We start from the raw sequence: 27334 nt of genomic DNA, 5'->3' as shown, positions 1-27334 counted from the left end.
TGCACAGTGGTACGCATATGAAAGAGTTAACCCTCTAGGAAAATGGATGAATCAGTAAATTACGGATAAAAATCATGTTCTAGTTTTGTATTTCACTTTATTATCCACCAATCACAATTTTCTGAACACAAAAATTTGTACAAATGATTTTTATTCATAAATTACAAGTTTAGCTATACTAAAAACTAAAAAATTAATTGCCAAGAGTCTTGTAGCTCAATTAATTGGTATTTCCTAGTGTTTCCAAGACATCCAAAGTTCAAACCCCCTAACCCTAAAATTCTTGTCTATTTTAGTATAAGAACCTATTTTTAATATTTTACATACTAAATTTTGAAAACACTCAACATCAAATTATCTATTTTACTCTATATTTTATTAAAATATCAATTTTTAAGATACATTTTTTCTACTTATCAAGAAATTTCTTTCTAACTTTAGCTTTGAGGCATTTCTTTTTCATTGTTTGATATTACCGTATTTACTGCAAATACTCAAATGAATGACTAACCATTAGAATCTTAAATATTAAGTATTCTCAATTTGTCAATGACTAAAGGAGACTGTTTAGGAATTGTGTGTGCGCCTTTTCTTTTCTTTTTTTTTGGTAATTAAATTGTATTTTTTGACCCAAAATTTTTAAGTGTATATATATATATATATATATATATATATATATAAAAGAATTGTTACAACAAGTGTGAACGATGGATTTGAATGCTTGTAAAAAAGACCCATTAAATATCATTGAGCCACAAATTTCATAATAATGTAATTTCATTTTTTTTGTTGGCAGTACTCTTTAGGGGCTGAACAATCCAATCCACCTTTATTTTTCTCTTGTTTTTCTCTCCAGCCCAAATGATTCTTTTTACATTTTACTCACGTAACAATTGAGATAGTACTGACCACCGAGTTACACAGCAATGACAGCACCACAAAACACATGGATAATGTAAAAAAAGCAGTGAAACTCTCATTCTCTCAATGTCATAGACTTTTCCTTTGATCTTTTAGCAATATGCATTATTGTTAGGGAAATGAATAATGTAGGTTCAATGAATGCAACTAAATGCCATCACGAGTGACGACATCACCACTAACTTTATTTGAACCCTTAAATCAAAAAAAAAAAAAAAAAAAAATTATGGAAAATCAAATCTAATTTCAAATGTTAATCTTCTACTAACTTTTTACTATCTTTTTTATATCTTTTTAAAAATAATTCCTAAATTAAATGGGGTTATAATACGTTGGATTCAAATCTCCTGTTGGACAGTTCCACTTTGTTTTTTTTAGCAAGTAAGAAAATGAGAGGAGTAAATGAAGCCTTATAGTGGCATTTCCGAATTTAATATCAAGATCACTCCATTAATTCATTTAGGTCATTGTGGTCTTTTTATTCTTGCCAAACTAGACACAAATGAAACATGTCCACACTGTGAATATTCCATATTTAGTAGTGGATCATAGCACTTTATTTATCATTTGAACAAGTCCAACTAGAGATTAATATTCTCTAGCTACATCAGGATGCATAAAGGGTAGGCCTATATCCTCTCCTTGAACTTGTAAGACACCAATTTGAAATTGTAATTTGTAAGGCCCATTTTCTTTAGATTATCAGAAGTTAGAATCTTTGCTTTCATAGTGAACCAAATAAAACAAACCGACATGAGAGGGACACTATCATGCCACACCGCTTGCTAGGGAAATTATTGATCCCCAAGTACCCAACTCCTCAAAATTTTATAATAAATACTCAATTGTAAATTTGTAAATCCTCTAAATCTTAAAGAAGTAGTCCAAATCATCCTATACTACTCCTACGACTACGAGGGCAAATCTTACCATATTGCTGGCAAAATACAATTCCTTCAATCGGGAAGGAGTAATTCTTGGAAGAAACTCTACAAATGATTGAGAAGAAACATTTTGAAAAGAAACCACTCTTCAAAAGAAAAATAATAATAAAAAAATAAAAATCTATTATCATTAGCATTAGAATTTAGGAGCAGGCGAAACATAACAATTAGGAGCTATTAATGTTAAATGCAAGTTTTTCATTCTTTATTGTTTGAGTTTTGTTTTGTTTTTTCTTTTTCTTTAGTTTGAATAATCTAAGCCCACTTGAAATTAAAAAAAAAAAAAATCCATAAATTCTTTGAGTTTATGTTAGGTCAAATTATATATATATAATATATATATATATATATATATATATATATTTTTTTTTTTGTGCATAGAAGACGTGATCAAGTTTTACCCCCACCACATATACACAATCAAAAAAGAAAAACAAGTGAGTTCCAGTTAACTTAACTAGTAAAGTCTCTGATGGATAAATAAGAGATCTGGGGTTCAATCCCCGCCTACACCAGAAACCAATTGGTGTCTTGATCTGATAATAAAATGTTATCATCAGAAGCAGACGCCATAGATTGAAAGTCTCTCAAAAAAAAAAAAAAAAAAGATAAAAAAATTATAGTTTATAATAGTTCAGCAATAATAGATATATATATATATATATATATATATATATTGCTTTATAAACCAACTCTACCAAACATGCAAGGATTAGGTTGGGTTGGGCTGTTAGGTTACGATGATTTTTGTGACCTAATAAAAAATTTAGGTATTCATCTAAATATTTAATCTCACTATTCAATAAATTATTATAAATTAGACAACTGGATCTAATGTTTCGTTTTCATCAATACCAAATCTCAAAATAAATCAAACTAGCTAATTTAAACTAATTTTTAAAATTTAAAATTAATAAATCAAACTTACAAATCTAGATTACATATTTTATAAAATATTAATAGTGAGAGTTGGGTCAAGTAATTTTTGTTATGCCAGCTTGAGCCCAAACCACACCTAAGCTTTACAAATTTTTTTAAAAAAATTTATAATCCAACTCATCAATCCATGAAAAACAAACCCAGGAGATCGATCTAGATTAAATCTGATCGAGTTTGATTTATCGAGGTGATGGGTTAAATTCACACAACCAACTATGTATAGACATGTTGCTTTGAGCTTGACTTGTACCATTTGGCGATGAAATCACCTACAATCAAGGTTACAATATGATCAATTGCTCTATAAAAGAAATGCCACATCAATTAATAAAAATTACAAGTCAGCAAATAGAGAAAACCTCCTCATCGCTCTGGTTAAATGTTTTAAATTTTTATCTTTTCACTATGGGCAGCATTCCCACATATGATAGGGGAGATTCAAGTCAATTAAATACAAATCATAGTGCATGAAACGACAATGACCGGACCCATATCCTAAAATTAATCCTCAAATGAGAATGAGAGAGAGAATCATAGTTTCAACCTAAGGCAATGTCAGTGACAAGTCATTGGTGTATCAACAATGAAAGAGTCTAGTACTAAACAACATGCCGTGTTAAACTATTTGTTGTTGACTACTTGTTATTTTCTATTGAAGAATTGGCAGTCTTGTAGTTTAGAGTTATTAGTTAGCAATGACTAGTTTTGTTTAACATTATTCCATTTCCATTGGTCAAGTTAGTTATTTATGCTATTAATTAGTTCAGGAGTTAAGATTTTTGTTCAGTAATATATGAGAAAAAGTGCCTAGTGGAAGGCTTTAAGTGGCCTAAAAAAATAAATGAGGACATTAATTTCATGAGGATTCACTAAAAAGGTTGTCTGTTACAATCTGAGTACAAATGGAAGAAGGCCTTGGCCTTCTTCTGCGTTTAGTATAATAATAAAACTTAAACCATGTTATCCAAATATATATATAACCATCAAGCACAAAAAAGTGGTAAATTATGAATAGAAATCATGTAACACTTTTGGATTCCATTTATGCTTTATCAATCACAATTTGTCAAACACTAAAAGTGAGATAGATGATTTTTATTCGTAAATTATACGTTTGGCTATGCTACAAACTAGAAATTGACTATTGACTTGTTTAACATAAATAAGGGCAATACTTATATACAATACTTTAAGTCTGGTATATTAAATTCCTCTATTGAATTCGACACATGATTACATTGACCAACAAAACACAAATAATGTTATTTTTTTTAAGGACCATTAATTGAATTTAATTGCAATGTACAACTTTAAATTTGATTGGGTGTGATATGTTCCCTATAAATTATAAAGGAATTTTAGGCAATAATGGTCAATGGATCGATCTAATGAAATTAGATTCTCTCCTATGAATACATCATTTCCTTATTGTTACGGTTCACTTCTTCGATTCATCAAGATATTTCTCTCTAACTTTACCTTAGCCGCATTTCACTTTTTATTCTTTGAGGTTAACATATGTACTATAAGCACTCAAATGATAGACTGGCTATATGAATATAGAAAGTCTTAAGTATTTTCAATTTTTTAATGACAACTGAAAGAGATTGTTATGGAACTGGGTGTGATTTTTTTTTTATTGCAAAATTTCATCCTAATTTTTTCCAGTATATACATAATAATTGTCACAATAAAGGTCTGTTTGGGATATACTTATTTTGCTGAAATTGAAAATTTTTTACTGAAAGTACTGTAGATAAAGATATAAGTTGGCTGAAATAGTACAGTAAGACACATGAATAGTACCAGAAGATGCAGTGGGGCCTATGAATAGCAGCAAAAATAAACTGAGTAGTAAAATAAGCTGGCAAAAAATAAACTATCTAAACATAGCTTAAGTGTGAAAGAGAGATTTGAATTCTTCTCATAAAGAAGACCAATTAATACCACTAAGCTACAAATTTCACACTAAATTCACTTTGTGTTGTCTTTATTCATCTATTAGTTGCAAACCAATTTAATCCGCCTTTCTTCCTCTAGTCTATCTCTCCAGTCTTACCACAAGCACTAAAAAATAACAACTATTTCACACCTTATTCACATAGGCTCACCGCAACACAAGAACACATGTATAAGGTGGAAAAAAAAAAAAAAAAAAAAAGTGAAACTCTCAGTGTCGGTAGACATTTTTTTTTTCTTTTATCTTTTGGCAATCTTCCATTATTGTTATGGCAATAATAATGTAGGTCCACTCAATCCAGCTGTGTGGCATCACAAGGAGAGTCACGACACCGGACACCACCACTAATGTTATCTGCTTATCCTTTAGTCCTGTTGCAGACCAATCAAACCCACCTCTTGCTTTTCTCTTTTGGCAAGTATTCACCAAAATTGCATTATTGATAGGGCAATGAATGAATGACACCATCACTATTGTTACGCGCTGAGCTTTTTCCTTTTTCTTTTACGTATATCTTTCTTCTTTTTTCTGTTTTCTTTTCCAAAAGGTTGACTGATTATAACGAAATAGTTTCTTTCCACATGCTGCTGCTGGATAAGGAATCTCATCAATGGCGAAAGGAAGAATAACATCCCTTCCTTCCCACACTCATTGAATAACATTACTTTCTTCTTGTCTTTTCTATCTTCCTTGTGATTCTTCCTTGCTGTGGCGCTTCTCTTCTGTTTGCTAACATCTCTCTGCTACTTCATCCTACTGCTGAATTTCTAAATAATACACTTCTTTTCTTTTTATGCAAGGCAAAGGTATGACCTAAAAAACTTTTCCTTTTTTAATATATATATATATTTCTTGAACATCTTTTGACCTCAAGTTGAAGTTGCTGCTATATTTTTCGATCGTAATGTTTCTGTTTGTTTGTTTTTTGTTGTTACAGTAAAAAATACAGGGTGAGTACAGAAGTGTAATGTAACAAAGTAGCGGGTATTAAAAAAAAAATGCAAACGTGAGAGAGGAAACAAACACAGGAAGGAATGCAGGCCTAATCAGTAATCACTCGGGGACCAAATGAGACACAGGAAGGAAGATGCCACCATATTTGCATATCTTGCAGCTTAACAGAGGATCCATTTGTACGTTTTACTGATACGGCCAGTAATACTACTTTAATTTGCACATAATTTCTCAAACTTTTATATTTTTGCTGTTTAAATTAAGTGATTGTGGACTTGTAGTTATACATCTTAAACAAAGAAGCTTTATTCACAAAATAACACACACAAGAGTAAAATAGAGATACAACAATAAAATTTTTATAAAATAAAATGAAAGAACAAGAAGACAAAAGAAAGGTGAGAATGTAAGTGCAAGCATAAAATGATTTGAAAATTCGATACCTTGTGGATGTTAAGGATTTGGCAATAATGTTTTGTGAACGCACTAATTCTACACCAATTTCCCTATTGATAAAATTAATATTGAAGGTGAAAAATTCAAATGGACATAGATTATGGCTTATCGGTTTAAACCCTCAATCGGCATCCTTCCAAATTTTAGTTGATTTGAACAATTGTTGAGGGTGAATTTTTTATTATTTAAACTTTTGGGATAATTATAGATTACCCACTTCTGGTTTAGTCTGAATTTAAGAGCCTGTTTGGATTGGGTTTTTTGATAACTCAATTCTCTATTTTCATAACTCGTAACTCAAAAATGGTGAGACCCATAACAAAAAATTTGTTTGGTAAACAATAATTCTGTTTCCATAACTCATAACTTAATGACAATATTGTAATTAAACACACATAGGGACCCATAGCCGCAACTTTTGATCACCTTTTTTTTTTTTTTTTCCTGGGTTGGCGTTGGCTGTTTGTTTGTTTTTTTTTTTTTTCCTGGTTGGTTGTTCAGTTTTTTTTTTTTTTTTTTCTTCTTCTGGGTTGGCGTTGGATGTTCGTTTTTTTTTCTTTTCGTGGGTTGGTTGCGATTTTTTTTTTTTTTTTTTTTTTTAAATATTAGCTTCGGTGAGTTGGGTACTGAAAAAAAAAAAAAAAAAAAAAAGGTACTGAAAAAAAAAATGTACCGGCTGACAGGTATGGGCCCACAAATAGTGTGAAACATATTGAGTGGTGTAAATTGGGTGATGATACCAAATGGGTGTGAAAAATTAAGTGATGAGTGATGGAAAAAGTAAAGCCAAACAGGCTCTAACTTACTCACCCAGTTTAGTCTGAATTTAACTTACTCACCCGTAATTTCATTTTTGACACTTTATCCATTTGAGAATATTTCAGTTTAGTCTTTGTTACCCATCTCTATTAAAAAAGAGGGGCAAATAAATTTTTTTATACACATTTTATGTCTCTCTCTTCCCAAAACAAGAAAAACAAAAGAAAAACAAGGTCAAAATGGCCAAATGGCCATAAAATCCTAACTATATAATTAGTAGTTCTAGTTTTCAAACTATATTTTTTTCTAGCATTTCGAGTATAAGACATTCAATTTAGGGTCTATAAATCGAGTTTTTGAGACTCGATTTTTATGCGTTGTTCACGTCTAATGTGGCACATTTTTCACGTAGCATCTACATGGAAATCGAGCCTCTAAGACTCGATTTACAACTAAAATAAAAAACAAACGAATCTGCAACGACAACATCAAAAGAAAACCATATCAATAGAAGAAAAAAATAAAAATAAAAAAAACCCAGAGAAGAATATGTGTTCATCAGAGAAGAAAGAAAAAAAAAATCCAGAGAAGAATATTTGTTCATCAAGAAGAAAGAAAAAAAAAAAAAGACCCAGAAAGAGAAGGTCACGTGCGGCCTGGGTCTGCACGGCCTGGTCTATGCGGAGCTGCATCTCCATTTCTTCTTCTTCTCTTTCTTTATTTTCTTTCTTTCCGCATTTTGTTTTCACTGTTTTTGCATTTTGGGTCATTAATATCAATTATTTTTGGGTTAGAAATCGCGTCTTAGAGACTTGGTTTCCATGTAGATACTAAGTGGAAAAAATGCCACATCAAATATGAACAACCCATAAAAATCGAGTCCCAAAAACTCGATTTATAGACCCTAAATCGAGTCTCTTAGACTCGAAATGTTAGTAAAAAATATAGTTTGGAAACTATAACTACTAATTATATACTTAGGATTTTATGGCCATTTGGCCAAAATCGAAAAACAAGATTAAAATATGGTACTAGTTTCTCACAATTCACAAACATGAAAAACATAAACCCCAATTTCAAATCCAGACATATATTTCAAGGACTTCTCAAACCCAAAAAAATTAAACTCAAATCAATCACTCCACAGATCTCAAACTTTGTAAACTTTTTTTTTTTTTATAAGTAAAATTTATAAACTTCCATGGCAATAGCTCACAGTTTTCCTCCACACATGAATATGGGTTTGTAACATCAGTATAACCACCAAGTAAAAAGAAATGAAGTAATTCAATTCCATGAGAATGAAAACACATATCAGAATTATATTAATTGCAATATTTACAAACAAACTTATTACATTACAATATTTAACATCCTGGCCTCATGTTCCAAAACTGAGTAAATAGTTTCTTCAAGTTCCCAAACATATATTACCCAAGATTCAAAATTGCTAATTTATTCAAGTCACATTATCTTTTTTCTCAACAGAACAATGCTAAAAATTCATCTTTTACCAATATTATAGCACAAGAAAAAAGAGCACAAATTATCTTAAAACAGTATCTCCACAAAACAAGCAGCTAAAACACTGGGTAATAGCCATTGCATTAAAACAACCCCTCTCTATATCTCAATTTAAACAAACCCAACAAAGAAATATCCACATTAACACCTCAAAATCAATAATCAATAATGATGGCCAAACTTATCGATGAGCTTGTCATAGTCGATCTTGCCTCCGCCTTTGTCCAACACTATGCTTCTATCTCCACTGCTTTTCTATCCATCAATCCCAAGACCCGCGGTGAGCTACTACCCATGGCCCTACGAACCCAAGTCCACCCACAGCACCACAACCCCACACTGATGTCCATCGTAACAACCCAAAATCTTAGATCAACCACCACTAAAACCCAAATTGCAACCTACTGTCATGCTCCTCAAAACCCAGACCCAAATCAGTCATGCACCTCCTCCACAAATCAAAACCCAAACCCATATAGCCACCCTTGGCTCTTCCATTGTCACAACTATGACCCAAAGCTACCACGTATCTAAACCTAAGTGTAGGTGATGAGAGAGAGACATAGATTGAACAGAGAGAAAGAAATAAAATCAAATAAGAAGTAATGGAAAGAGTAGTAAGTGATTTTTGCCTGGGTGCCATCATAGTATCTAAGATCTCAAGTGGGTGGGTATGTGAGAGAGTGCGTGGGAGAGGAGTGTTTGATCTAATTTCTTGTTTGATTTTTTGATGTGTTAGAGTAACAGAAAAATTAGAGGTGAGTTACGGAGTATAAACGGAATGAACTACGGGTGGGTAAGTTAAATTCGGGTTAAACCACATGTGGGCAATCTGTAATTATCTCTAAACTTTTTGTACCCTAATGATAGATAGTGAATAAGAGATTTAGAGCTATCGTAATAAGCACATGTTAGTTGTGTAGTTATTGTAATTAGGACATTCTAATTGTAAATATGCTATTAAGGCATGATTAGTTGTGTAGCTATTATAATAAGCACATGATTAATTTGTATTAAAAATAATGCAAGTAATAACAAAGAAATAATGAAAACTTCTGTAGAAATAATCATGGGTAAAGAGTATTCATGGTAGGATGTTGACTAAAAAGATCTCAATCCCATCTTACACAACCTAATTACTAAATATGGCTATAAAGTTATGTGGTTTGGAACATGAGTCAGAGGGAGGGAAAGTGTTAAGTTATTATTTTTCTTATAACATTAGTATTGGCTTATTCCATGAAAAAAGTGTTGTAATTGCATAAATTCATTTCTTTGTATTTTTGTGGGATTTATTTGTAATGGGTTTAGTATTATGTGGTGGAGATTTGATCAAGATAGCTAAAAGTAACATGAGGAGCACATGCTAGAAGCTGAAGAGTCAAGTGCTAGTTGTGGAAGTTGAAGAGTCATGTGCTAGCTGTGCCAGCTGTTTTCGTGACTCAGGTGACCCGCGAGTGACCTGCGGATTTCACTGGTTAGAGGATTTTTGTGTGTGGCTCATTTACCCATTACTTGTACTATATATATCCTCATTATCCATAGAAATGATAAAGGAGTCCATTGAGAGAAAAACCATAAGAAAGGTTTTTACAACTCACCTACTTTTTATTTGAGAGAGAGCTACTCATTCTTAGAGAGAAATTTTTGTAGTCTCTTCTCCTTTCATCTCCCATTGTTATACCCATTGAGAAGAAATCTATACCCAAACACTACCCACACCCATTCATAGTGTAAAGAGTATTTTTGGAGTTTTGGGAAGTATTAGAAGATGCCAAGGATGGCGGATGCAATATAGAGCTTATTGTGAGATCTAGAAAGTTAGATAAGATATGGTTAGGTTTGACCTTCGTAGAGCAAGAAGTTTGGAAGGTTTAGGTGCATTAGATAGATTAGGGTTGGAGGGTCTATTGTCATTCATATATTTTAACTGATTTTCTTGTGGATCATTTTACTGCTTGGAGGGCGGCAGAGAGATTTTTCGTTGAGTTCTTTTGTTTTCTCTTCGATAACACGTGTCGGTGTTATCTTTATGTTTGTTTCTCTCTTCCTTACTCTTTTCATTTTAATTGTTGCTGTGTTTGTGATTAATTATAGTTTAGAGTGTTTTGCCAATTTGGGTATTGCTTATATTTATCATTCCGCACATCAATTGTTTGAATATAAGCTTTGTATTAGAAAATTTTGTAATTAACTAATGTTTTACACACTTAGTGAGCTTTCATTAAGAATTCTTAATGATTTATGTTATTCCCTCCTACCGTATAAACTCTACTTTCTCTCTTCTCTCAAATGTTACTTTCTTTCTCTTTTCTTTCTTTTTTTCACTTTCAATTCACTATTCAGATTGCATTGGTTGCTGTGTTGTTTTTTCCATATTCATGGATACTGTTCCTATTTATAGCACAACTCAATCCATGCTCTTTTCCCTTTTTACCCTTATTTTCACCAACCATTTTGTCTGCTATAGGCATTCATTCATTCAACATATTTCCCACAATCTTCTAGCCGTTTTCAGTTGGGCACAATCCCACCAAGGAGTTTCAATCTGCTGCGGAGCCACCACCTCTCTCTTTCCCAAAAATGGCAGAAACTCCCACCCCCCACCGTCCCACCAAACCACACCCTCTGCACCTTGTCGACCGTGAGCCCTACTCCCTTACATGGCTGGGATGTAGAAGGGCAAAGCCTAAACATTACCTTGCTCACCTGCCTTGCTACTTTTTTTCTTTTTTCTGATTTTGGTTTCTTTCTCCTTCATGCATTGTCTGTGGTTGCTGCTTTTGTTTTCTTTCCTCATGTCTTTTTGCTAGGGACATGTTTGGCTTCTCTTGCTCATCCTTGTATACAAAAAGACATGGGCCTTTATGGGTCAAATACTCTTTATTCGATCAAAAGGGTCTTTGAGCCAATTTGCCCCAATCTGCTGAGGTCTTTCTGCTGATGAAATGTGTTGAGCTTTTCATCTTTTACTCTTTTTCTATCCGTAGAAGTATCCAAGGAAATCTTGACCTTTATCGATTCTTCTATTCTTTTTATACAGAAAGGCTTGGAACTAGTGGAATTTGGTGGGTGTAACACTACGGCTCATGTGTCCATGCGTCTTAATTTAATTGCTCATGTGTTGCGAGTGTAATTACCGAATTGCCTTCCCTTAATGTCATTATGTACATTGAGCTTAATTCTCTACTCCTTAAGGCCCGAATTCGTTGGGTCTTGGGATTTACTTCTTGACCCAAGATGTTTGCAATTTTGGCCATCAAAACTCTTTAATAAAAAAAATCCGTGATATTCTTTTCTTTTATTATTCTACTTGCTTGCTGTTCAGGTTTCTTTCAGAAATATATGTATCGTGCATGCATCTATAATCTTTAATAATATCGTATTTAAAGTTGATGACTTTTCCCGATCAGTTTATACACTGGAGGATTCTCAAAAAAAAAAAAAAAAAAGTTTATACACTGGAGGATTGTATAGAAAAACTAACAACAAAATTGCATCAAAAAATAAAATAAAATAAAATAACAACTTTTGATTTTTTGAAGGATTGATGTATTTATTAATGTGGATAGAATTATTCGATAATAAAACTTACATAAACTGATAAACGTGGTTTAGAATATCCAAAATCTTATACCCATACACACGTTTTGAAATTCATACTTTGAAAAAACTGACTTTAATAAAATCTGAAGAAAAGTTGTTTTTTTCTTAATTTATTTTTGAATTTTATTATACTTTTTATACTCTCTTTTTTTAATACCTAATAATAGGGAGGAGAGGGAGGATGGGTTTGAACCAAAGGCATATAGTACCATAAATAATGTCATTACCATTACATAGTTAAAAAAAAAAATACTTAATTGGTAAAATTAGACACCAGTGAAAAAATGGATTACACTTATGGTATTCAAGCTTCATCACACGCCACAGCATGCTTAATGGTGTTTTTTTTTTTTTTTTTTTTTTTTTAATGGCAAAAATTTATGTTCATACAAATTTGAGGTTATACATTTGTCTAGTGAGATTTTTGTGTTTGCCAATTACAGCTTTGAGTAGAATGAGACTTGAACCCATGAAATGAACGCTGAAATAGCATTGAAGTCATTTTTTGGGGCAATGTCTCATCCCACTCTTGTTTATTTCAGTAATTAGTAAACACATAAAGTTCACTGGAAAACTTGAAAAAAAAATCCTACGAGCACAAGTACGCTTTGATACCAATGAATCAAAAACAAATTAAAACTCTAGAAAAATAAAACAATTTATATTCACAGTCCTATCTATTTTGGTGATTGGCAACTGCTTAAACCTGATGAACTGGGATGAGTGAAAAATTTTGACATTAAAAAAAAAAAAAAAAAAAAGTAAAGCCTGCGTAGGGATGAAGCTAGTATTTAATAAACCAAATACCCAAGTGTTGCAAATCGAATACTTTGAACTAGACATTGATGATGTCCACAGCGGACCCATAGCTGGCTCTTAGAAGGATAGCAAGGTGTAGATTTTATAGAAATCATATGTAATTGTGTATTATGTGGGGGTGTGATGAGTCTCCTATTAAATATATTCTGGGTTGGTCTTAATTGTAAAATTAATCTTTTTGGGTTTAACGTATTTTTCTGCTTAATATAAAACAATTGACAATTCTAACGGTTCTACATCCAACTTTTTTGTTCACAAAATTCTAAATGCACGTAGCACCAACTTACTTATCACATGTTTATTGGATTAAAGAACACCATTCTAAAAACATTGGTGGTAATTGCAGCGCTGAAACTATCTAATCAGTAGGTCCACTTCAGTGCGACCATCACTTCTGACTTGGTTTTGAATAAATGAAAGTTATAATACTTAAAATTTCGTCTTTTTGGTTTTGAATAAATGAAAGTTAAATCTTTAAATTTCTTCTTTTCCTACACAGAATCCAGAAGAATAAAGCAAAGAAATGGAAGTTGTTTCAGTTATAGCAACCATTGGAGGATACTTTGTGGACCCAATCAAAAAACATTGTGGCCATCTGTTTCACTACAATAGCAACATCAAGAATCTTGAAGATCGAATTGGGAACCTTTGTGACAAGAAAGATGGGGTGCAATCAAAAATTGACGCAGAAAAAAGGAACGGACAGGTAATCTTACCTGAGGTTGAGGGGTGGGTAGAAAAGGCACGCAACACCCTTGAAGAGGCACGCAACATCCTTGATGAAGATGCCGAAGCAAATAAGAAGGGCTTGGATGGTGTCCACGTTATTCCTTGAGTAGGAAAGCTAAGAAGAAGACTCTGGAAATTGATGTACTACTAAACGATGGACAATTCAGTGAAGTGTCCACTCCTCCTCCTCCTCTGGGAATAGGATCTTTATCCATAGAAGGTATTATGGATTTTGAGGGGAGAAGTTTTAGAGGCACAAAGAGCTGACAAGGTCAATATGATTGCCATATGCGGTATGGGGGGGATAGGGAAAACAACAATGGCAAAAGAGGTAGCGAAAAGAGCAAAAGATGATAAGTTATTTGATGAAGTTGTGATGGTGGTGGCGTCCCAGAATCAAGACTTGAGAAAGATTCAAGTTCAAATTGCGGAGATGCTAGGTCTGCAACTCGTTGAAGAGAATCCACTTGTGAGAGCAGAACGATTAAATAAGAGACTATCAATGGATAGTAAGAGTGTTCTTGTAATGTTGGATGATGTGTGGGATGCACTTGATTTAGAGGCTGTTGGAATTCCTTATGGAGGTGAACACAATAGATGCAAAATCTTGTTGACATCACGAAGTGAAGTAGCCTGCACTCAGATGAAAACTCAGAAGATTTTTCCAATCAAAGTTTTATTTGAAGAAGAAGCATGGAATCTTTTCAGGAGGATGGCAGGTAATTGTATCGATACTCCCAATCTACACCCAATAGCAAAAGAGGTTGCAGAGGAATGTGGAGGTCTACCTGTTGCTATTGTAACTGTTGGAAGAGCTCTAGAAAACAAAAGCGAGTTTGAGTGGAGTGCTGCACTTCAACAGCTTAAAAATGCTATCCCAAAAAATATTCCCGGTCTTGATTCAAAGGTGTATTCCAGCATAGAGCTTAGTTATGGTTACTTAAAAAGTGATGAAGCCAAGTCATGCTTTTTGTTATGTTGTTTATTTCCGGAAGATTATGATATTCTCATTGAACTTTTAGTGAGGTATGGGGTGGGACAAAGGTTGTTTGCAAAGATTGATACTGTTGCAGAAGCAAGAAATAGAGTCCATGCAATAGTTAAGAATCTCAAAAGATCATTTCTACTGTTGGATAGTGACGAAGGAGAACAATTTGTGAAAATGCATGATGTTGTACGGGATGTTGCAATATCAATTGCAGAAAATCAAGGTTTTCTTGTACGATGTAAGGAAAAAAATGGAAGAATGGCCAGAGAAAGATTCATGCGAGCGTTCTACTGCAATTTCGCTTCTAACCGAAGAATTGAAAAGGCATCCCGATGGCTTGGAGTGTCCTAAACTTGAGCTTTTGCAGCTATCATTTGACAGTGACACTTCGCAGATGCTCCCACACAATCTTTTGAAAGGGATGAAACGTTTAAAAGTTTTGTCTCTGTTTGGTACATCACTGCCACAATCAATCAATGTCCTTCAAAACCTTCGGACCCTGCAATTTGTGGGTTGTGAGATAACAGATGTGTCAGCAATTGGAGAACTTAGGAAACTAGAAATTCTTAGCTTTATTGGATCTAAAATCAAAGAGCTGCCAAGAGAAATGAGAAATCTTAGTTGTCTAAAGTTGTTAGAATTGACAGGTTGCAGTGATCTTGAGCGAATTCCACCTGATCTCCTATCGAGTTTATCTCACCTAGAGGAGTTATACATGTTTGGAGTAGATGTGAAGTGGGAACCTATGGAACAGGAAGAAGTGGATGAGGAAGAGGAAGAAGAGTACCAGGAAGAAGAGGAAGAAGTGGACGAGGAAGGGGAAGAAAAGAAAAAGGGAGCAAACGCAAGCCTTACTGAACTCATGTCTTTGTCCTATTTGGTGGCTTTAAAAATTCAAATACCAAATATTAAGGTCTTGCCAAAAGACTTGCCCTTCAAAAATGAAACGATAAAATTTCAGATATTTGCAGGTAATAATGTGAAAATTGATGAGCGTAATTTCAAGGAATATTATGATTATTTAATTAAAAATCGTTTGGGACTTGCAAGTTGTGACGTAAGTGATATTGCGCAAAGTCGGATGCTTCTTCAACTTTTCAAGAAATCTGAAATTTTAAGGTTGAAAGAAATAAAAGATTTAAAAAACATTGTGTATGAGTTAGACAAAGAGGGTTTTCAATGCTTGAAGGTTCTAAGAGTTGTTGGAAGTGAAGATGTAGAATATGTAATGGATGCCACATCATATCTGACTCCACGTGCTGCCTTCCCTATCCTAGAGTCATTGAAACTAGAGGGATTGATTAATTTAAAAGAGATATATCACAGCCAATTCCCTGATAGATCCTCTAGCGGTGCTTGTTTTGGCAGCCTCAAATCTCTTCGACTAAGGACTCTACCAAGACTCATTGGCTTTTGTACAGGCGTGGGTCCCGTTGAGCTTGTCCAACCATCCTTGAATCAAGAGGTATGTATGATTCTTTCTCTCTCTGTAAAATGTTACTATTATTTAATAAATTGTTGTAGAGTTAACTTAAAACTATTCAAAAGCTCGTTGTTTTATGTTTATCAAATTGATTTATCAATTTCTTGACATTTCGTTCTAGTCTGGATTTGATGCTAATAAAACTGAAAAAGTTGAACGCTGATGCTAATAATAATTTGATAGATTCATCAGGTTGGAAGGATTGGCACTGATGAAAAGCACAAGATGACAGACATTCAACAACATATTGGCACTGATGAAGTGACCAATCTTGAAAAGCACAGGATGACAGACATTCAACAACATATTGGCCCTTTTCCTGAATCAACACCCATTATCTCTCATAAACTCTTCTCATCCAACACCATCTTGTGGCCACCGGATTTAGAATATCTTGAATTGACGAAAGCTGATTCACTAGAAGTGGTATTTGATCTTGAAGGATTGAAGGTCGACAAAGATCGCCAGAGAATTGCAGTACTTGCTCAGTTGAAAATTTTGGGGGTATATGATTTATCTAAGTTGACATACGTGTGGAAGAATGTTCCACTAGGAATTCAAGGCTTTCAAAAACTAACATCCATTGAAGTAAGTAAATGTCATCGTCTAAGATGTTTATTCCCAACTTCTATTGCAAAACTGCTTGTGGAACTTCAAAGCATTAAGATAAATGAATGTGACGCAATCGAAAACATTGTTCAAAGAGATGGAGAAGAAGAGGCAACGGATATCATCCTGTTCCCTAGAGTTAGTTCCTTGAAACTACGAGAGCTGCCAAATATGATGAGTTTCTGTATCAAAACTTATTCTTTTGAATGGTCATCCATTAAGGAGATTTATTTGGATTGTTGTCCAAAATTGAAAACAATTGGTTCAGAAATTCAGAGCCCAAGAAAGTCGAAGAAAGTCAATAGGGAATTGGATTCAAGACCCCATGAGCAAAAACTTGGGTCCCCTGGTTTTCTTTGGCGATGCCTTGAGTGTGTACCACGTCTCAAAAATTACGGTCTGATGGCTGTGTCAGACCAAGGCACCACCAATAAATCCCAAAGAAGCTACTATGTGAAGGAAGAGGTATGTACAAGTTCTAGATTTATGCACTTATACCAGTGGACTATGGTCATCGACTGTCATGTAGATATCCAATCAATCAATTATTGGTCAAAATCTTAATGCATTCAACGTAGTTAGATAAAAAAAAGACATTGATTGCTTTTCTATTTAGTCATCCATTGATCTGTTTATACTTTATACCATCTTTTTCTCTAAAAAAATACAAATAATAATTGAAAAGAAATTATTATTTTACTTGTTTATAGTACTTGATTTTTTGTATGATACTTTGAGTAAGCCCATGGATCCAAAAGTTAGTGATAGCAACAACCCCTTAGAGATATGGTCTTTTTTTCCATCTCATATAATTGAGTGCCTAAAGAATCTAGAATTGATTAAATTGAGAAATGTCGCTTCACTGGAAGTTTTATTTCAACTTGAGGAACTGAATGTTGAGGAAAGTCACATGGCACCAGTACTTGATCAGTTAAGGAATTTGGGTCTAAATGATTTACCAAAACTGATGCACATATGGAAGAAGGGTCCGGAAAGGATCTTGGGCTTCGGAAACCTGAGATTGTTAGAAGTATGGGAATGTAACAGTCTGACATATTTGTTCTCACCATCCATAGCAAAATTGCTTGTGATGTTAGAGAAAATTGTAGTCAATCACTGTGAGAAAATTGAAGAAATCATTGTAGGAGCAGGAGAAGAAGAAAAAGAAAAGGACGTTTTGTTTGACAAAGTGAACTCAATCATGCTTCTTAATTTACCAAATCTGAAGTGTTTTTGCAATGAAGCCAATGCTTTAGAGTGGCCATCGCTGAAGGAAATAATTGTACATGGATGCCCTAGTTTAAGCACGTTTATTCCATCTAATCTAAGCACACCTAAGCTAGAGGGAGTATACGATGCACTTTCATGGGAAAAAGAAAGAATGTGTCATTGGAAGGGAGACCTGAATGCCACCATAGAGCACATCTTCAAAGGAAAGGTATGGCACATTCTCACCACAAATATCTCACTAATGGTGAATTTTAACAAAAGAGTATAAACCATTGCACCATATAATTTGCAAATACTTTCAGCTTTTATTAATTAGTAGAAAAATTAGACCCCAGTTTCATTAAAAAGAAAAAATAAAGAAAGAAAGGCAAAACACAATTTACATATACAAAAAATAAATGTCTTGAAGAACGATAACATTTTCACTTACGATCAAATATAGTAGTAACAATCATTTTTCCAATAGCAAATATTATGATTACTTAAATCACATATATATTTTATTCTTATAGGAAAAGCAGGTGAATCATAAGACACAGCAAGAAGAGCAAATTGAGATTATTGAGGTGGATATGTGATGCTGGGCAAGACATATAGTAGGTGAGCACATTACATTTTCTGATATCAGTTGAGTATTTAGCCAGTATTCAAAAATGCATAAAAATTAAAAACAGATAACTCTTATATATATATACACACACACCATTTGAAACACACTTGTTAAGAACTATTTTCATGATCAACAATCATCTACAGTTTGGTAGAATTAGAAATCACACATTGTTTAGAAAGATCACTTTTCTTTTCTTTTATTTAAGAAAGAAAGATGCTAATTAGAAGTAGAACTAGTTGTATTATGTAGGCTTAATGCTAAAGTGATTCTCTATATGATTCAATTGCAATGATTTTCAAAATCTAGGTATGCGGCTTTTATACTTCTATATATGATGAGGAAAAGGGAAGCTAAAAATTTGCAGAGGAGGATTATCCACAGCAGTGAGCATCCACAGTTACGTGAGCATCCACAGTAACTTCTACCAAAAGTTACGTGAGCATCCACAGCAGTGGAGTTAAAAATTTAGCTTTTTAGCTCTACCAAAAGTTACTTTATCTATTTTAGCTACATACATGCTGCAGCAGTGGATCTATTTTAGCTTTTAACACAATAAAATAATATAAACATCACAATAAAATAATATATCCATTACAATAAAATAATATATCTTATACAATAAATAACAACCACAACCACCTTCAACCACCACCGCCACCGCCGCCGCCGCCGCCGACGACTTTTTTTCCACCGCCGCCGCCACCGCCACCGACGACTCTTTTTCCGCCGCCGCCGCCGCCGCATGATAGCAAATAATCGTCTAGTGTTATATTTTTTTTTAACCCCAAATTATACTCATACATTTTTTTTTTTAGTAAAACAATTTTTCAATTATCATGATAATGTATTATCGTCTCAATTATCCGGAAGCAACCTTGAAATAATGTGAACTATGAAATAAAGGAACTTTATAATGTAGTCCATAGATTTATAAGAAAACATAGAAAATAAAATACATATTATAGCAAGAACAATCTAGTCCATAGATTTGCTCACATACATAATTCAAACCAAATTACAATAAAACTCACACACTCGCACAAGTTCCTATGACTCATACTAAACCCACATACAAAAAAGAAAGTTCCTACGACTCGCCTTGCAATTGCCATAAATGTTCAATAAGGTCCGACTGGAGTTGAAAATGGATTTCTTGGTCTCTAATGCGTCCATGCCTCTCAATGTATGACAAAAATTCATCACTTTGTTCACGTAACATTTGCAGAGGAGGATTATCCACTCCATCATTTTGTTCATAATCCAAATCTACCACTTCATTATCATCCCGCTCATCTTCTCGCTCATCTTCAACAATCTTTTTGAGTGCAACACAATAATTTACAGAGATCAGGTTTTGTGCAACAATTTACAGAGACCACCCATACAGAGACCATCCATACATAACTCTGGCTCTGTGCAACACAACAAATTACACTAACAGCAAAACATAAAAACTTTCCCGCACAAATAACAGAAATCACATAATCCAGACAAGAAATTTCTGCAAATAGAAAATTCTCAATTTAGAGCCCACATAATCCACACAACTAATTTCTGCAAACAGAAAATTTCCAATACAGAGTGCACAGAATCCACTTTCACAAAATAACAGAAAATTTCCAAAACACAAAATTTCCAATACAAAGACCACATAATCCACACAACCAATTCCTGCAAACAGAAAATTCCCAATATAGAGAGCTTGAATCAACGCAACAAAATAACAGAAAATTCCCATCAATTTATAGACAAATTACAGAGACCACAAAATCACAATAACCCAGAAAAATTAAGCTATGAAAAAATCCACTACAAAAGAAAAGAGAGAGCACTGACCTGAAGTGGATCGGCTGGGACGGCGACGGCGATGGATTGGGCTGGGTTTGGACGGCGACGGCGTGGAGAGCTTGATGAGTGAGATGAGAGCTTGCGACGGCGACAGACGGCGACGGTGATGAGTGAGTGAGATGAGCTGGAGTGCGATGAGTGAGGGAGATGCGGCGACGGACGGCGTGGGCTGGGCTGGTCTAGGACGGCGACGGCGTGGGCTGATTTGGGCTGGACGACGACGGACGGCGTTGGCGAGGGTTGGTCTGGGACGGTGAGGGACGGCGTGGGCTGGGTTGGGCTGGTCTGTGGCGGCGACGGTGATGAGCGACGGTGATGGGTAGGAGCGATTTGGGAGATGAGAGTGAGGGAGAAGGAGATTGAGAGTGACGGTGAAGGAGAAAGGAAATAAAAGAATGAAAAAATGGGGAAAGAGGGAAAGAGGGATTATTTTAATCCGGTTGCTGCATAAAAAATTATTTTTTTTGTTTAGATGAGTGCTACAGTGCAAATCTATAGATAGATGTGCACTGTAGCAAATCAGCCAAATATTTTGGCTTTATCTCCACTGCTGTGTGCTGGTTTTGCAATATCAGTGGAGCTAAAATAGCATTATAGCTTTTTAGCTCCACTGCTGCAAATGCTCTTATATCCCCTTTTCGGGAGTATTTTAATGATAGTTCTATAAAATATAAAAAATCATATTTGCTATAACAGAATATTGTTAATTTTGCTCTAATTTTATACTTATATCATAAGAACAAAACATCAAATTCTAGAAATTAAGTTAAAATCTTTAAAAGAGTATACTAATCAAAATCATCATAGTTTAAGCTTCCCTTTTCCTCATCATATATAGAAGTATAAAAGTGATGAAAATAGTCTTATTTAACTCACTATAAATCTAATTTATCAATTACATTTATATAACAGGTTATATCAACTACATGATGTTCAACCTCAAGTTAGTAAGAGAATATGACACTGAAATATATGAAGGAAGCAGTTTCACAAAACTTATGAGAAGCACATCTAAAGCTATGCTCATTCCCAACAGGGCCTTATATTGTTTTCTTTTTGTGCCTTTTATTGTTTTCTTTTTGTTATATAATAACTAGCCAGATCTATCTTATGCTATTTGTATGTGTATTCTGAGAGCACTATTGTGTGATAATACTCTCGTGTCTATGTTCAATCTTTTCTCCATAAGACTCTAGATTTGAAAAACTTGTGTTTATTAGCTCTACGTGTGCTCAAGTAAATACACTCATTCATACTAGTTTATCTTCTTGATAATGTGATGGTTACTAAGTTTCTTTGAACTAAAAACAAGTTATATTTAATAGGATCAATATTTTACATTCCTCTCGTTTCTATTTTCTGTTATGCCCAGGGACAGAGCCACTGTTGGACTCTAATAATTTTTTTAAAATATTATTATATATGTGTACTAATTTTAGCAATTTTATTTTATAAAATAACATTTTACTCCCCTTAAACAATATCATTGATTCTTTTGAGAGTAATGCTATACTCACAAACTTTTTTACAAACTATTTTAGTAATAAATTCTTATTGGTCTGCATATAGACTCACTACTTACATCATTTCTTTAACTACTAATAACCATTTATTATCTCAGCGATTTATAAAAATTTTGTAACTCTAGCATTTTCCACATTTTAGTGACCATAAAAAAAATTTTATAGATTTAATCTAGTTAGTTTTTACGCATATATTACGCGAAATATTCGTGAGCATACGTGACAAACAAAATGACTTCCGTTTCACGTTATCATTCCAAAGTTACGGTAAATAACGCGTTTTATTGAAATGAGAAGTTTAGTTGCCGTGAAATACGGATTACGTAAGAAACGTAAACTGAAACACTGACATAAAAAAGATGGAGTAATTACAAAACTAAAGTAAAGGATAAAAGCTGTTAAAGTTAGTGATAAAGTGATAATTACTTTCCCGGACTCATGTCAATCTATTAAGTATTAACAGATCGAAGAGACTAATATATGAATATATCTGATAAACTGATAAGTGATACACTGATTGATAACAATAAAGCTGCCAAAGCCTAAGGTGTACGTGTAGGCATAGGCTATAGCCTATTATACTCAATTGTGAAGGCTATACACAAAAAGCTATCTTCCATTCTACTCCACTAGGAGAATTTCAATTGAGCCTTTAAGGCTTTGTCTGTGCATCCAGCCATCCAACGCCACTGTTACTGTAACTCTGTAAGTGCAATCTATATTTTATGCTTAATTATTATTATTTTTAAATCTCTTTCATCCATTATACCATTGTATTTGAATCTTCCTTATTATAATATAGTTATGATTTAATTTTACATTCTATTGAATCAAATCAATCAATTATACATATATATATTTATTCATTTATTATACAATATAAATATTTGTAATCTGCTAGCAACTAGTAAGTTGTCAATGTCTCGGCAAAAAAAGTAAGCTATCAAATGATTGAATAGTATGTCTCAAAAAAAAAAAAAATGATTGAATAGTAAAAGTCTAAAAGACATCAAAATTTGATATATTTAATTCTAATCATATTATATTCATTATGTATTTATTATAGGAAAAAAAAATATGGTTAGAAAGAAAGATCACTTTTGGGAGTACGTTGAGGAGTTAGATGGTCGTTTCAAGTGTAATTTCTGTGAACGAGATTTTGCTGGAGGTGCTCCAAGAATTAAATCACACTTAGCAGTTGTTAAAGGTCGTGATATTGATATTTGTACAAAAGTTCCTGATGATGTGCAAGCTGAAGCTTATTTAGCAATTGGAGGGCATAGTAAAAAGCTTAAGATTACATCAAATTCAAGCAATGTGGAACAGAGCAAAAAAATGTAAACTTCAATGTCCAATGATTTGCATCAAACCATCATTTTAGAGATGTGCAAAAAGAAAGATAAGAGTGCAGTGGACAAATTGCTTACCCAACATATTATATTGAATAACATATCATTTAATGTTGTTCAAACACCAGCCTTCATTCGCTTTGTGCAAGGTGTTGCTGAATATGGTCATGGATACAAGTTACCCTCTTATTCAACTCTTCGAACGAAGTTAATTCCAAATTCAAGGATAGAAGTTGAAGAATATATATCAAATGTTAAAAAGTCTTGGGTTACAACTGGCTGTACTCTTATGTCAGACATATGGAGTGATATGAAACAAAGAGCTTTTATTAACATTATTGCATATTCTCCTGGGGGAGCAGTATTTATGCGTTCACTTGATGTTTCTCAAGAGAGAAAAACTGGATTTTTTCTCAAACAGATTATTTCTGCAGTAATTGAAGAAATTGGGCCTAATCATGTTGTTCAGTTTATCACTGATAACGCCACAAATTTTGAGTCAGCTGGAGACATGCTTATTGGTAAGTATCCTCATTTGTACAAAACACGATGTGCTGCTCATGGGATTCAATTGCTTTTGAAGGATATATATGAGGAAGTTTATTGGGTGCAAAAGGTAATTGATGATGCAAAATCAATTGTTTCATATATGTATAAGCACACTATCGTCCTCTCACTCATGAGAGCACACACAAACAATAAGGAGTTAAAACATCCTTGTACAACTAGGTTTGCTTCTAATTTCTTGATGCTCCAATCTATTTTGAATGTTGAAAGCGAATTGCAATTACTTGTTGCATCTTCTGATTGGAGAGGATTAGATTATAGCAAAAAGGATATTGCCAAAGAAGTTACTAATATAATTCAAAGTACAGAATTTTGGAGTCAAGGACATGAGGTTCTACTAGTTTTGGAGCCATTGGTTCGAGTTCTTCGATTAGTTGATGGTGATGGGTCAACTGCTGGGTACTTATGTGAAGCAATGGAAAGGGCAAAAGAAGCAATTCAGCAACGTTGTGGCAACAATCAAGAAAAATATATACGGATGTGGGAATTATTTGAGGGAAGGCGTACTCAAAATATAATCCATCCAATTCATTCAGCTGCAGCCTTTTTAAATCCTGCTTACATGTATAGTGGGACATTTACTGAGAATCGTGAGATGAAAGAGGGAATAAGTTTTATACTAGAGAATTTGGTGGCTCTTGAAGAAAAGATAGAATTTATGGGACAAGTGCAACTTTATCGCATGAAATTATCAAGCTTGTTTACTGAAACTGCAATGACAATGTTGAAAACATCTCATCCTAGTAAGCTCAACAACTTTACTATAGTTTTAATATTTAAATAAATTATTTCTTTATTAATTTATGGGTACATATTAATTGTTACTTCATTTGTAGGAATATGGTGGGATTATTGTGGAGATAGTCTTCCTGTTTTAAAAAAGTATGCCATTCGAATTTTGAGTCAACCTTGTAGTTCTTCCTCATGTGAACGTAATTGGAGTGCATTTGAAGCAGCACAAACAAAGAAGAGAAATAGGCTGACACCTAAGATGTTGGATGATTTGGTTTATGTAAGAATGAACACAATGATGATGGTGAAATTCAATACCTTAGAAGCTCGAGATGTAGAGCCGATTGATCTTGACAAGCTTAATGAGCTTCCTGAACATGAATATGTTTCTCAAGAACAAGATATAGAGAATGACACACTAAGTGAAGAGGTTGAAAATATTAATGATGATGTTATAGATGATACAGATCTTTCATGGTTAAATTGATAGGGTTTTTTTTTTTTTTTTCCCCTCTTTCCTATTTGTTGATTTAGTTGTGATGGCTAATAAGTTAAGATCATTTATATTAGATCTTTGATTGTGTAGAACGTTATTTGATATATAATTTCATTATTAGTTTTTGGATGAATATTAGTGTTATTATTGAATTGTTAATGACTATTGAAATCATTTCTTTATTAATAAGTACTTGGTATAATGAACATCACTTTCAGCCATGAGAAACAGAAATATTGTGGCACTTGGACAAATATTTCCGTATTTTTTGTAGCGTTTTTTTAAAATATAAACGTATTATACACGTATTATACATGTACCGTTATTTATCCGTTCTCGTATTTTTCTGCCGAATTTTTGAAACGTATTTTTCTTAAAATGGCCGAATTATACACGTCCGTATATTTTCTGTATCATACACGTACCGTATTTTACTAACTATCATTTAAAATCTAAAACAAAATATACAAGCCAAAAAAATAATTGCTCAATAACAAAAATTATCAATAGTAGAACTAAAAAAAAAAATTAAGTTCAATCAACTAATTTTATCCAAAATAAACAATCATACCCTTTAAAAAATTCTAAACAAAAATAATTTTGTTCTTACCCACAAAATAAAAAAAAATTAAAAAAAAAAACCCCTCAACGATTAAGTAGTAGCAAAGTCAAAGGTTGAAACCACCACACACAACCAATAGTAAAACCGTCCCCCTTAACTCAAAGTTCTGGCTCCGTCCCTGGTCATGCCTTTCATATATTTCCATGCCCAGACTTTTAGGCTCTCTTTTGTTTTGTTTTTTTTTTTTTTTTTTTTTGCTTTTGTTTGACACTGAAAATAATATTATTGAGGGATTGCATACAAGTCCTTTTTTCTTCTCTAACTAATTTAAGCCAAAATAAAAAAAAAAACCAACAGAATGTGGTTGTAAGTTATAACATAAGCTATTGTACATTTCTTTATACAGGAAAGCATTAAAAAAATTTGATGAAACCTAACTATAGCCAAACTTCCCCAGCACATTTCAGCATACAAAATTGACTTTCCACTAAAACCAAACGATACAACCAACCTACGAAATTATCATTGCAAATGAAATTGCGCACAGCAACATATTTACATGTTGAATATGAATAAAGAAAATCCAAACACCAAAAAAAAAGAACTTCTTCACCAATATATAATTTGATTCTGGTATACAAATCGATTACTGTAACCTACATTACAAATGCTATCCTATTTTCATCCTGGTTCTATTAAACAGCTAACATAATCAGATTATTGGATCTATAGTTTAAACATAAGAAATGAGAATAAACAACCTAGGTAAACATATGTGACAAAAGAAGTGTAGATGGAGACAATATCAACAACAAAGAGATCTGCAAACTTTCAATTTGATGATCAATGTGACTAATGCATGACAACCCAATCCCAAATGAATTTAGGATTAAAGATCGGCAGCAACTCCACTGAATGGTGAATCATATGACTGATCCTTTATGAACTCTATGCTTAATGATCATTTGATAGGATGGGTTGAGTCAGTCTTCAAAAGAACTTCATCAAGACAATTTTGTGCTTCTCATTCCCGTGGCCGTGCAAGCCAGAGGGAACTAAGGGCTCGAAGACGAGAGAAATAGTCATTTATTGCAAGAAGCGCATGAGCTGGTTGCCTGGTCGTCAATATACACTAGTGTTTGTTGACGCAAATTATCAGCCTGGTAATTTTCAAAAAAGGGAAAGAAGCCAAAGTTATGTACAAGTTGCATCAAAACTAGCACTAAGCCTTCTAAATGTTTGATTTGCTTCACCTAGCAAGAGGACAGATTTTGCAGAATTTAAAAATAACAATAATAATAATAGGAAGTTAATGAAAAGCAATCAGACTCTTTTCTTTTTTGCAGACTCCCCCAACCCTCCATAAAAATTCCCAAGCAAGATTAAATGCATAATGCTTTGAAGAACATATACAAATACAACATTTACATGAAGGATTTGGTTTTACGTGAAGGATTTGGTTTAGTCCTCATGTTCCAAATACCTGAAAACATACCAAAGTATTCAATCATTCAGAAAAGTGCAGATCTGGGAACACTAATCCTAATGCTATGGAAACACAAACTGGCTAATTATGGACAAGGAACATAAATTAAAATTTTATAATTGTGCGAGGCCTACATACCTCAAAACAATTAGACTTAACAGATTTCTTACTATTTTACTGAAAATATCAAAGTAGCTAAAGCATTTTAAAGCAATGCCAACAAGCAATTTTCTACCA

The 27334-nt window shown here is 33.4% G+C and overlaps 1 protein-coding gene, 1 long non-coding RNA gene and 1 pseudogene across 3 annotated transcripts; all 3 read left to right on the top strand.

Annotated features, from left to right (window-relative positions):
- The first annotated feature begins 5132 nt into the window (after positions 1–5132).
- On the top strand, positions 5133–11702 carry LOC115954260. Of its 2 annotated transcripts, XR_004083861.1 has the most exons (3): positions 5133–5570; positions 5702–5897; positions 11501–11702. It is a non-coding gene; the product is annotated as an uncharacterized LOC115954260 (long non-coding RNA). The 2 variants fall into 2 exon arrangements; XR_004083860.1 differs by lacking the exon at positions 11501–11702 and having other exon boundaries at positions 5138–5570; positions 5702–6038.
- Positions 11703–13405: 1703 nt separating this feature from the next.
- On the top strand, positions 13406–19047 carry LOC115951555 (annotated as a pseudogene).
- A 3445-nt stretch (positions 19048–22492) lies between these two features.
- Positions 22493–25040, top strand: LOC115951554 (zinc finger BED domain-containing protein 6-like). The gene is made up of 3 exons (XM_031068736.1): positions 22493–22610; positions 22972–24564; positions 24658–25040. Exons 2-3 carry the CDS (start codon positions 23253–23255, stop codon positions 25038–25040), a joined length of 1695 nt encoding a protein of 564 aa, XP_030924596.1. The 5' UTR covers positions 22493–22610; positions 22972–23252.
- Positions 25041–27334: the final 2294 nt, after the last annotated feature.

The sequence above is a fragment of the Quercus lobata genome, chromosome 7, assembly GCF_001633185.2.
Source record: "Quercus lobata isolate SW786 chromosome 7, ValleyOak3.0 Primary Assembly, whole genome shotgun sequence".
In the NCBI taxonomy this organism is placed as follows: Eukaryota; Viridiplantae; Streptophyta; class Magnoliopsida; order Fagales; family Fagaceae; genus Quercus; species Quercus lobata.
This window is presented reverse-complemented; position numbering and strand designations above follow the sequence as displayed.